The sequence below is a fragment of the Sinocyclocheilus grahami genome, unplaced genomic scaffold (assembly GCF_001515645.1).
Source record: "Sinocyclocheilus grahami isolate Dianchi unplaced genomic scaffold, SAMN03320097.WGS_v1.1 scaffold126.1, whole genome shotgun sequence".
In the NCBI taxonomy this organism is placed as follows: Eukaryota; Metazoa; Chordata; class Actinopteri; order Cypriniformes; family Cyprinidae; genus Sinocyclocheilus; species Sinocyclocheilus grahami.
In genome coordinates, this window is record NW_015505305.1 from 1,119,156 (window position 1) to 1,131,401 (window position 12,246).

General features: G+C 37.7%; 1 protein-coding gene across 1 annotated transcript; it reads left to right on the plus strand.

The window, feature by feature from the left end:
- Window positions 1–4,181: 4,181 nt before the first annotated feature.
- hgd (homogentisate 1,2-dioxygenase) lies at window positions 4,182–11,440 on the plus strand. The gene is made up of 13 exons (XM_016278834.1): window positions 4,182–4,456; window positions 5,682–5,753; window positions 5,823–5,911; window positions 6,003–6,168; window positions 6,263–6,354; window positions 6,443–6,477; window positions 6,621–6,700; window positions 7,287–7,386; window positions 7,482–7,606; window positions 9,861–9,965; window positions 10,046–10,172; window positions 10,256–10,437; window positions 10,508–11,440. Exons 1-13 carry the CDS (start codon window positions 4,442–4,444, stop codon window positions 10,649–10,651), a joined length of 1,332 nt encoding a protein of 443 aa, XP_016134320.1. The 5' UTR covers window positions 4,182–4,441; the 3' UTR covers window positions 10,652–11,440.
- The last annotated feature ends 806 nt before the right edge of the window (window positions 11,441–12,246 follow it).

Here is a 12,246-nt window from a genome sequence, read left to right on the forward strand (position 1 = left end):
TCATCAGAGACTTCATCTCAAATTAAATTAGCTGCCTGCGTGGTGCCGAGTTGGCTTCTCTGGAGTTCAGCTGTGATGGTAATGGCTGCTGTGACAGCTCTCCTCTGGCTCAGTCCAGCTCCATCCCTGTCTCCAGTCTCTGCCTCCACACGAGGCCAGTTATTCTATTCCCCTCTTCCTTTTTTTCCTTCAGGACTCTAGCTCCCATAGTTATGTTTGTTTTGCTTCCCTGTTGCTGGCAGATTGGAAGTGGTCAGGGGTGGCTGACAGTGATAAAAGGGGATATTTTGCTTTGTTTGTGTGTTTGCGATGGGCTGCAATGTGTGTGTGAAAAGGCCAAGAATTTTATGTGAATGTATCGGAGGGCATCATTAGTAGAAGCTGACTGCTCTCCAAGCCCTCCGGACCAATTTAGTGGAAGAGACAAAAACGTTTTGATCCCGGGTTGCATGATGGGGAGCCGAGTGAAGCCATGCAATCTATACTGGATTTCTTACTCCTCCATTTCTTGGTGCTTGGAGTCCCTGTGGTTAGGAAGTTGTAACAATAAATTTGGTCTGTCCCTCAGGGTCATTGCGGACTCATTCTTGTTTGCAACAACAGGAATTTAACAGGGTCAAAAAGCTACAGTAGACATCCATGGGTCATCCACTATTTTGTCTGCCATTCACTTATCAATTCTTTGTTTTTCTTTTTCACTCACAAAACTCAAACCAAATTTCCTCCTTGAGCTTAGAATGAGTTTGATGCAACATGTCACTCTTAAAAATAAAGGTTCCAAAAGGGTCTTGAAGGTATTGATGGTTCAATGAAAAACCTTTGAGATCCATAGAACACATCTGATGCAAAAAAGGTTCTTTAAAGTGGAAAAAGGTTCTTCAGACTATTCAAATGATCCCCACACTACGAAAAAATGGTTCTTTTAAGAACCGAAAGGTTCTCTGGGGAACCAAAATTGGTTCTAAGGCTCTTTTATAACCTTTATTTTTAAGAGTGTAGATGAATCATTTTTGGTTCCTCAAAGAACCTTTCAGTGAACATTTCCTAAAAGAACCAGTTTTCTTTTTGAGAAGAACATTTTAATAATCTAAAGAACATATATCTACTTCAAAGAACCTTTTTTGCTGCGATGCCATAGAAGAATGATTTTTGGTTCCCCAAAGAACCTTTCAGTAAACCCATCTTTAAAGAACCTTTTTCTCTGTGAAGAACATTTTAATAATCTAAAGAACATATATCTACTTCAAAGAACCTTTTTTGCTGCGATGCCATAGAAGAATGATTTTTGGTTCCCCAAAGAACCTTTCAGTAAACCCATCTTTAAAGAACCTTTTTCTCTGTGAAGAACATTTTAATCTGAAGAACCTTTTTCCACTTCAAAGAGCATTTTGTTCCATGCAAAGGTTCTATGGAAGTTAGAGGTTCTTCATGAAAACATCAATGCCAATAAAGTAACTTTATTTCTAAGAGTGTGGCAGGTGTTGTTCAGTATCAGCAATTGTGAATCCATCAGATATTACCGTAATCCCTGCTGTTCTTTGAAATTAGTGCTAAGCTATCTCGCCAAATCTGAACCATTATAGCTAGCTCGTCTAGCTTGTGCGATATTGTGTCAGTTATATTATACTTAATGCACTAGTAGTAGTCGTCAATAAAAGTGCAGTTTTTGTGCATGTCCAAACATAAACAGATGCATTTCCGCATAATTCCTTAAATAAATTTCCTGAGCAACCAGCAGAAACAACTGCCAATGAGATTTTCAACACAAGTAATTATGTTTTCGCATGTTTTCACCCCCTCCTTCCTAAAAAAAAAAAAAGAAATCCTTATAACTAAGCAATTCAAAAGCAATTTTCTCTGTGGGAAGAGAATGTAATTTGCTATTCAGTGACATTCTGTGTAAAAAAACAGGAGCCGGTGGTAAAAGGTATCTCTAAAGTCTGTGTACAGTGCATTAATGGGCATAACCAGGGGAGGAGGGGAGAAATGTCAGGGAGGGCACCATTTAATGACTCCAGAATAATCCCTCTCTCATTAGTGAAGGCTCTGAGGATCCACCGGGGCTTGAACTGGTAGAGCGTAGCATGCCACTACTGTCTTTATCTTCATATTAAACCATTTGCATAACATTACAGCCACTGGAGAGACTCCCTTAACAAGACCAGTTGCTCTTCATTTTAAAAGGGGACAGTGGGTGTCTCAGCAAATCTATTCAGCGTAAATGGAACTGCAGCATGAGGTGAGAGGGATCAGGACGCAGCATTTGGAAGCACATTTATCATACACTTGATCATGCATCAGGCTCGGTTTGGGGTGCCTCCAAAAATCCATACACAGTAGCTCTACCATCTATCCTGAATTTCCAGGATTTATGGACTGCCTTGCATCCTGTGATTGTGAATTGCACTGAACGGAATGTGTGGGGGATTGATTTCAAGTCCATCAACATGGTAGTTTGTCCGGGGGGAGAACATCAAGGCTATATTGTAGAAAATACTCTTGCTCATCTGTGCACCTAGCATGAGACATTTTTGTCACTCTATTGCCTGTGGAAGAATGCAGCTTACTTTAAGAAAGGAGAGAGAGAGGCGTGACAAAATTAAAATCAGTCATTTTTTTCCCTGAGGAGCAGATCAATTTCCGCAGACTGGGTCGAGATATTTTCCAGCATTAGTCTTTCTCGACATGAGCACAGCACCTAAACGGCCTGCCAGCGGGAGTCTCGGCACAGCTGCACGCTTCAGTAGAGAACAGTTACTTCTGCCGCTCTGAGTTTATTTGCGCCTCACCATGAGAATTGCCATAATTTACCCCACCAACACATCACCTCCCCAAAAAATGAGAGAAAGGGAATAGTGTGTGGAATGAAAGAAGCAAATTGATTCGATGTGATATTGTTTTCTGTTTTTTATTACGCCTATTCATTTTCTCAGAAAGAAATGCACAATTGGACCGGTGCCCGAATTCAGTGTCATACTGTGGAACCAGACACAAACCTTCATAATGGCACGGCCTGTTGGCTATGTTTAAATTATGGAAACAACTACAGCATTTGAACAGCTCTGGCCTTCTAAGTGCAGTGCAGGATGAAGCATGTACAAGTTACACATTTCCTTTATAGACTTAGACTTGTAGCATCAGTTAAAGTAACATGACATCTTGCATTTTGATTTGTGATCATCAGCAGGTTTTCTTGTTAAATCTGATATATTACATCCACACGACATCTACATGTTATAATAAATACAAAAATAAAACTAGAAATATGTTTGACAAGATGGAGAGGGTTGTGACCAGTGTTGGGTAAGTTAGTCTAAAAACGTAATTAATTAATAGCTACTAATTACATCTTCAACAGTGTAATTAGACTACTTTACTAATCGCTGTATCTAAAAAGTATTTCATGACTTATTACTTTCTAAATCTTATATAAACCTCGACCAGTTAAACAATCCAAGGATAAACGTGAAACGCTCTTTCAATTCTAAAATAAATAAATCTCGAACTGACCAAAGTATTTAAAGGGAAAAGGTTACATTAAAAACATACATTTTAACATCAGATGTTATATTTTGATGGTCAATCCACTATACAGAATTGTTTTATATAGTATTTAATGCTATTACATCAGAAGTAACTGTAATTAAATTACAGAAAAATTCAGAGTAATCCCTTACCTTTTCAAAAGAAAAGTAATTAAGTTACAGTAATTAATTACTTAGTAAAGCATTAAACCCAACACTGGTTGTGACACTACTTTCTAGTGCTATATAATGGACACACAAACAGATAGTGTGTAGGCATTTACCACTGTGTAAATGTGATTAACCTGTCGTTAGCCTTTGATGGTATATTTCTATATTTGCTTGTAATTGTATTTGTTTTTTCATATGTATTACATTTGGAATACATTTTTTATTAACTTTTGTGATAACATTTCCACTAATATGATAATATAGGATTTGAGTAAACTTGGGGATAAAAATCCAAACAAATACATGTGTACAGTAGGCTACTACTAAAAAGCTAAACCTTCCTTGATCTCTTCTATATTTAAAAAGAAACAGGCCTACGTGCATTTGTTAAAGACCTGAGAATTGGACTTGCCTGAACTGCCATTTGTTGTACCTGTGCCGGGGTCATTCTCTGCTCAATCTGTGGACATCAAACCTCTCCTCCTCTCCTCCTAAACGTTGCCCAAATCTGGTTGCGTCACGAGTGGTGTCTGAGTCTAATTAAAGCCATATTGAGAAAAACGTAAATACGACCCAAGTTCCTCCCTCTTGTCTTCTGCTGCAAGAGAGCGCGTACTCGGTGCAAGCGGTTTCAAGGGACCAGTGCTAGCAGATCTTCTGAGGAAAGTGCATCTGTGCAAAGTTGCAGTTCATTTTTAAAAGTTTATATAGGCTATTACTAAACTGCATTAGATAATAACGCAACAATGGCTGGTTTGAAGGTAAGTGCACTTTGGACTGCCTGGACGATTGCTTGTCTAAAATAAAACATTAAGTTCAATAAACTTACATAGCCTATTGTAATTGTATCGCAGGCCTAATGCAGTTTATTCACGAACTTTTTCCAGTTATACGACGTTTTCGTTAAATACTTTTTTTTTTTTTCATTTTTATTTGGAGACATAAACCAACTGCAAAATCTATGCTTGTTATTATGTTTGAAGTAGCGCTGTGGAGTCACCGAAATATCCTATGAGCATAGTGAGGTCCGAATCTCTCTTTTGAGTCGGATCTTTTTATTGAATAGGTAGAGGCGTTTCACCAAACGATTTGTTTTCTTTTAGAGCAGTTCACGAATGGACATCTCATCGGGACATGTAGCTGAATTTCTATTTTTGTTTAATGTAAATAAGACTTTATAGTTTAGTTTTATAGTGAGCTGAATTATAGAACTGAACAACTAACTTAACTGGGACACATGACATTACAACAAACACCATCATTAATAAAACTTAAACAGTAAGTATATGTTTTTTTCTCTCTCTAATGATTTATAACAAGCAATATACAACTCCAGGGACATCGCTCAATTGATTGTATGAATCGATTCTTTGAAGCGAACTGTTCGAAAGAACCGATTCATTCAAATGAATTTTTACATGTCATCGTTACAAGAGGAGGAGAGGGGGGGGGGGCGTTTCAATTTGGCCAATCAGATCACTGGAATCTGCAGCTGCCCAGATTAAGTTAATCTCGGCTCTAGGCTACATAAAATGTAGGCTGCATATAACATTAAGTTTATGAATGCTTTTTCAACAGATTACTCGTTTTATAAAACAAAAGCCTAATGTCAAAAGGAATTTTACAGTCTACTACAGTGGACTCTTGCTGATCTCAACTGTCAACTTGTAGACAAGTAGAATGTAAACAACTGGCAAAAAGAAACATTGTTGTCAGGTGAAATCTTAAATTAAAGTGAAATCTTCATTCCTATGAGTTGAACCCTTCCATAGATTTAGTTTTCAATTATACAGACTTGAGATGTTTAAGAGCTGCTTTGTTGACAACATTTGTTGTCGCTCATTCATAAGAAGGGAGAGATGCTCAGATGGTCCACAGCTACTTTTGTGTTTTTTTCTGGTCTTTTGTCACATTTCGCCACTTAGTTTGTTCTGAAAGTAAAAAACTCATATTTAATCAATGCTGTTGAAATAACTGTGTTTGTAGTACATGAGCGGTTTTGGAAATGAGTTTGCCTCTGAGGACTCTCGCTGTCCAGGATCTCTACCTGAGGGACAGGTAATACAAGAACTTCCTGACCAATTAACATTACACATCAAATACTCAGTTTAGTTTATTGTTTTATAGAACAATCCACAAGTGTGTCCATATGGCCTATATGCTGAGCAACTCTCTGGTTCTGCCTTCACTTGCCCACGGTCAACCAATAAGAGAAGGTATATAAAAAAATCAGTATGCAACATAACAGTCAAACCTTAACCCTTATGATTTGTAAGAACTGAGCACAGCAAACCTTTATGCTTATAGCTGGCTGTACCGCATTTTACCCTCTGTGCGCCACAAGCCTTTCACTCCGATGAGCTGTGGAGATCTCACAGAGAGCTGGAATGAAGTGGAGCCTGACCCCAACCAGCTGCTTTGGAAGCCGTTTAACATCCCCAAATCTTCTGAGAAAAAAGTGGATTTCATATCGGTAAAAAATGTCATCCTTGTACTTACTGCTCATATGGCCTTCATATTTAAATCATTCTCAGCGATGCCCATTGTCATCAGTTTGATATTTTCAGGGTCTACATACAGTCTGTGGAGCTGGAGATTCAAAATCTCGTAATGGAATCGCCATCCACATGTTCACCTGTAACACTTCAATGATTGACAAGTCAGTTTGAATTGGATTCAACTCACCAATAATTTGACCTGTGTTCTCTGTACAGTGTTTCTTAAGATGGTACCTTTTCTTTTCATAGATGTTTCCAAAACGCAGATGGTGATTTCCTTATTGGTAAGCTTGTGGTCTTGTTATTCATGCCATATTTTTTCAAGATTATTATATTTTTAATATTTTATAATCTTTCAGGATTAATGTGTGATATAGATGTTTTTAGTAGTAGCACCTTTTGATTATTATTGCAATTTGTGTTTCAGTGCCTCAACAAGGCGAAATCCTGATTACTACAGAATTTGGGAAGATGATGGTGGAGCCCAATGAGATTTGTGTCATTCAGGTGTCACTCTAATATCTATAAAACAATGAGATACAAAAGTTTGGGGTTAGTACAACTTTTTAATGGACTAACAAATAATAATACTAAAAAAAAACGAATGAATGTAGTTTAAAATGTATCGTATGTACACAATATTATGTTAAATATTGTTACAATTTAAAAACTGCTTTCTATTTTAATTTTTTTAAATGTAATTTATTCCTATGATGGCAAAGTTGAGTGGTCATCAGCCATTACTCCAGTCTTCAGTGTCACATAATCCTTCAGAAATGTCATCTTATTATCAATGTTAATAACAGTTGTGCAGCATAATATTTTTGTGGAAACAGTGATAGTTTTTTTCAGGTTTCTCTGATGAACAGAATGTTCAAAACAGTATTTATTCGAAATCTTTTGTAACATCATAGATGTCTTTAATGGCATTTTAATGAATCCTTGTTGAATAAAATTATTAATTTCTTTTAGTAAAAAAAACCTTACTGACCCCAAACTTATTAATGGTATTGTACATTCATGCTTGCATTCAACATTCTGATAAATGGCATAGAAATTGCACTTTTTAATAAAAAACTTCTATGTTTCCCAGCAAGGGATGCGTTTTAGTGTTGATGTGTTTAGAGAAACCAGGGGATACATTCTAGAGGTGTTTGGGGTCCATTTTGAGCTGCCTGACCTGGGTCCTATAGGTATATACAACACAATTTATTTGTAAAGTCTTTGAATAACATATTCCTTTCATAAGCTGCTAAGAAAAGTCTATTAATTTGGTTCTGCATTGCAGGGGCAAATGGACTGGCTAACCCTAGGGACTTCCAAACACCTGTGGCTTGGTACGAGGACCGTACTGTAGCCACAGGTTACACCATTGTCAACAAGTACCAGGGAAAGCTCTTCTCATGTCAACAGGTGCCGTGAAATGATTGTGTCATTAGTAATTCCCATTACTAACACTGCTGGCATCAATAAGGCACTGAACGTTAGATTACACATGAAATGCACAATTTGTCCATGCAGGATAAGTCTTTAATAAGATTTCAAGCATCATTCTGCACTTAATTTATTTCCCTGTGTCCTGTCAAGTGAATAATTGACTTGTTATGGCTGTCAGGAGCAAATCAGAGACCGAAAAAGTAGCATCACAAGACAGTATCACTCATTGTAATGAAAAAAGAAAAAAAAATGCAGATAGAGCAATCTATACTTGAGCAGACAGGTCTCGCCATCTGTACACTCTTAAATGGCTTACTGTCTTGAAGGAGAAGGTACAGCCTTATCCTGTGGTTTTGTACTCCAACTGAGTGCTAAAATTGCTTAAATTAACTTATTATTTGCTTGACTGGGAAAATATGTTTGTGTTTTGTGTGTATGAGTTTTTTAATAGAGTCTGGTAGAGTTATCCCGAGAACTGTTATGCCTGTGAGATTACAAACCTGGGGGTCCCAGAAACCCCAGGGTGCACAGAGAATGCCTTTGTGTGACTGAATGTAACTGTAAAAACAGACACGTTTGAGTCGCTGGATTTGTGTTTGTGTGTACAGTTGTGACTGATATTTTACTTGGTGTGTGTGTGTGTGTGTGTGTGTGTTTATTCATGTGGGTAGGTTGAAACAACAGGAGGGCACATGAGGGTCAGGACAGCAGGCAGTCTCTGCTGTAATGAATTATATTGATTTTGCAGGCAGCATTCAAAATCTGTCTGCTGCAACATTATCAAGCGAAGTGTGTATAAAATTGTGTTTTTTTTTTTTTACGAAGACATTTCTTCGCCCCGTAACCTACTATTTCAAGTGAAGGAGTAGAGCATCAAAACAAAACGGAGCGGTTTAAACATTTTTATTGAGGGCATTCATTCAGGGGCGGTTCTAGACCACAGTAACTGGGGGGGCCCAGACAGGGGCCTTTTGTGCTTTTAGGGGGCACAATTTAAAAATTCATCTTAAACTACTTTAAGTAGCCTATTATTCATTCAGTAATTTTTCACCATGACATGTATCGCTGCAATCTAGATGTAATCTATAACAATGTCAACTAAAATATGTTATATGACACACAGCAGCCACAAACAGATATAGGCTTATGTTTCTACTGAAAAAAACAAACAAACAAACAAACAATAAAACCATCACAGAAAATTTTAATGATTTCCACAACAAATAACATTACAAACAATAAATTTTTAATCATTAAACCCATTAAAAATGGTTTTCTGTAGTGTGTTTTGGGACATATTCCATTAGGATTTATTGGTTTTAACAAGCCACCAATAGAAGGCAACCTATTACCAGTAGAGGCCAACAGGGTCCATTACAGTTTCCAGTAAAACCAATACAAGTCCCATTATAACCAGTAAAACCATTACATATAACCATGTTTTATTCAGTAGGGGTTTTATTTTTTTTTATATTTCCAAAATATATCATGAAATATCTCGATTCTCAAATATGTGCAAGTAAATGCATTTTGCACCTTTATAGATTATGTAAATTCTCCAGTAAAGTAGCCTAATAGTATTAATCTGTTAACTTTGCATAAAAATTTGTCTTTTTACTTAAGTACCAGATAGAGTTTCATACCATTAAATATATTTAATACGACTGACTTTGTATTTAATGTGAAGTTAATAAAAACATAGTAAGTTACTAATTAGCCTATAACACTTTCATTGTACAAAAAGAGAGCAAAGAACGTTTACACTATCAAAGAACATTTTCACTTCAGTCCAGCGAATTCAAGCACTCTCAAAAACTCCCATAATAATCTCTAAAGCTGTTTACACTGTAAAATTAATATCTTACTTACATTCGTACATCTTCACTTTGTTGTTTCTGATGAGATAATTAGCCAGAGATTGCAGTCAGGCAGCGCGCAGTGACGAAACAGCGTGTTTCAGCGGTGACTCATCTGAACGCCTCTGATTGGTCTTTGTATTCATAAACTCAACAGAATCGTATGGGATTGGTTATAATGTGCAGCGCTTTAAAAACGTGTGTGTCTCTGGCTCTGTGCCAGCCAGCGAGCTTGTTGCCCCAGAACCGCCCCTGCATTCATTGATCGGACGGACGTCTTAGTGTTTCGCGTTTACATTACTATTGATTATACACTCAAAGCCTACAGAAATTCATTACATGGTTTGTTTTTCATTTTAAATGTGTTCAAATAGGACTTTTCGCCATTTAATGTGGTGGCATGGCACGGAAACTACACACCGTACAAATACAACCTGGAGAACTTCATGGTCCTCAACTGTGTGGCGTTTGATCACGCTGTAAGTAATTTGCTTCATTTGACGTCTTAAAATCACTGCATTTGCGCCGTTAATCAAATTACCTGAATCGTTATTTCCAGGATCCGTCGATTTTCACCGTTTTGACAGCAAAATCCACACGTCCAGGTGTGGCCATTGCAGATTTTGTCATCTTTCCCCCTCGTTGGGGTGTAGCTAATCACACCTTTCGGCCTCCTTACTACCACAGTAAGTCTGTGTTGATACATACTTGTATTGAAACCAAGTGAAATTTCATGCGGTTAAAGAACGCCCTCTATCTATGCTAAAAGGGAACTGCATGAGCGAGTTTATGGGATTAATCAAAGGCCACTATGAAGCAAAGGAAGAAGGTTTCCAGCCTGGAGGAGCCAGTCTCCACAGCATCATGACTCCACATGGTCCTGACGTCGACTGTTTCGAGAAGAACAGCACAGCTGTTCTCAAACCAGAGAGAGTTGCTGAGGGCACTATGGTAATGTTTCATTTTGAAATACATCATGTAAAGGGCTAGATGATGTTCTAAATAATGCTGTATCCAACAGGCATTCATGTTTGAGTCATCCTTCAGCATGGCTGTGACCAAGTGGGGATTGGACACCTGCCACCGTCTCGATAAGAGCTACTATAAATGCTGGGAGGCTTTAAAAAGTCACTTCAATCCAAACTGGAAACCCAGCAGCAAGTAGAACATGAAGTACATGGTTACACCTCAACAGTCGTCATAATATTTGTCTGACGTAGATCGGTGATTCACAATGGTTTTCTCTCTAGAATGGAGTTAACCAGAGATGTTCTACGATATAAAAACAAAACATGCTATTAGATAACCAATAAAACAAAACGCAGGGTTTCTGCAGGTTTTATAAAGGAAATTTTAAGACAGTTTTAAAGGCCTTTTTAAGACAAAGAAAATATGTTATAAATTGAAGGGAACAGTGCATAAAAATGTAAATGTCTAGGGAGCACACCATGAGTTGTAATAGCAACACTTTTACACTTATTTTCAAAGTTTGAAAATACAAAATTCAAGAGGTCTCTTACTTTTTAATCCATTTACCAAAAAAAAACCATGTTTGCAGCTTTAATAGCTCTGCTCCCAACCACTAGTATATGAAAATAATTTTTACTGTACTGTGCAAAAAAGTAATGCTCTTCCTTAGTACGTTTGTCTTGTTTTTTTAGTGCAGATGTCTAAAGATTCTTAAAAATGACACAAGTCTTGCTTTCTGCAAAGCTGATCAAAAGGTTTATGATTAAAACAAGAATAAATATGTCAATGGTCTAAGAAACCTGAAAGGGAAAACAAGTTTATATGTCCCATAAGATCACAATTTTAATAATTCCTTCAGAAAACAAGACTTATATTAATTTTGCATCTTGAGTTGCATCTCATGTATCTTGACTTAAAGGGGGGGGGGGGGGAAAATGCCGTTTCATGCATTCAGGGTTGTTTACACTGTTAAAGAGTTGGATTCTCATGCTAAGCATGGACAAAGTTTCAAAAAACAGCTTGGATGTATGACAGTATTTCTGTGCCAAAAATCTTCCGGATTCGTACAAGTTTCAGAGTTTTTTTCCGATCGTGGCTCTTCATGACGTAGACGAGGGTGGAACTCCTTATATGGGCATTTCTCCCGGAAGAGCGCGCCGTGCACGCATCGACCAGAGCAAGATCGCACCGGGAAGAATGTCTCCAAAGAAGTGTTTTTGGTTGTAAGGGAAAGATAACTTTGTTCCTAAAGAACCCAGCGATATGTAAACAGTGGATACAGTTTGTTTTTCTAGAGCAGCAACGGAGTTTCACAAGTGTGTTTGTCGAGGAACGTTTTAGAAACAAGGCCCAGTTCGACACTGGATTTGCACATCGTTTGACACTGAAAGATGGAGCGGTCCCAGCTATAAAAGATCCCGGTCATGATTCAGAACTGCAGACGGAAAGTGAAACGGCATCAGATGTCTGTTTTGTTGGCATTCGGCACCCAAGTGCTCCTCACTCTTTAGCTCTGCCCACGGCGCGCCTCCAGGAGCTCGGCTTTTTCTGGAAAGAATCGTAAAGCTGTATCTTTCTTTTATAAATATGATCAAACTAAAGACATTTTGGAGATATGAAGGATGCAGTACGACTCTATAGGTACTCAAGATTAACATTAGATTGGGTGAAACTGTGTGTGTTATGCCCCCTTTAAGGATATTTAGATATTTGTATTGGAAAACAAGAAAGCAATACTGAGGAACTGTGAGCTGTAAGGTCTTGTATAGACAGGTGTGTGGCTTTCCTAAT

Bases quoted from the DNA above. Each gene is read 5' to 3' on its own strand.
- hgd (XM_016278834.1), top strand. The intron at 5,754-5,822 runs GTAATACAAGAA...ATTGTTTTATAG, and splicing joins GATCTCTACCTGAGGGACAG to AACAATCCACAAGTGTGTCC. The intron at 5,912-6,002 runs GTATATAAAAAA...TTATGCTTATAG, and splicing joins CGGTCAACCAATAAGAGAAG to CTGGCTGTACCGCATTTTAC.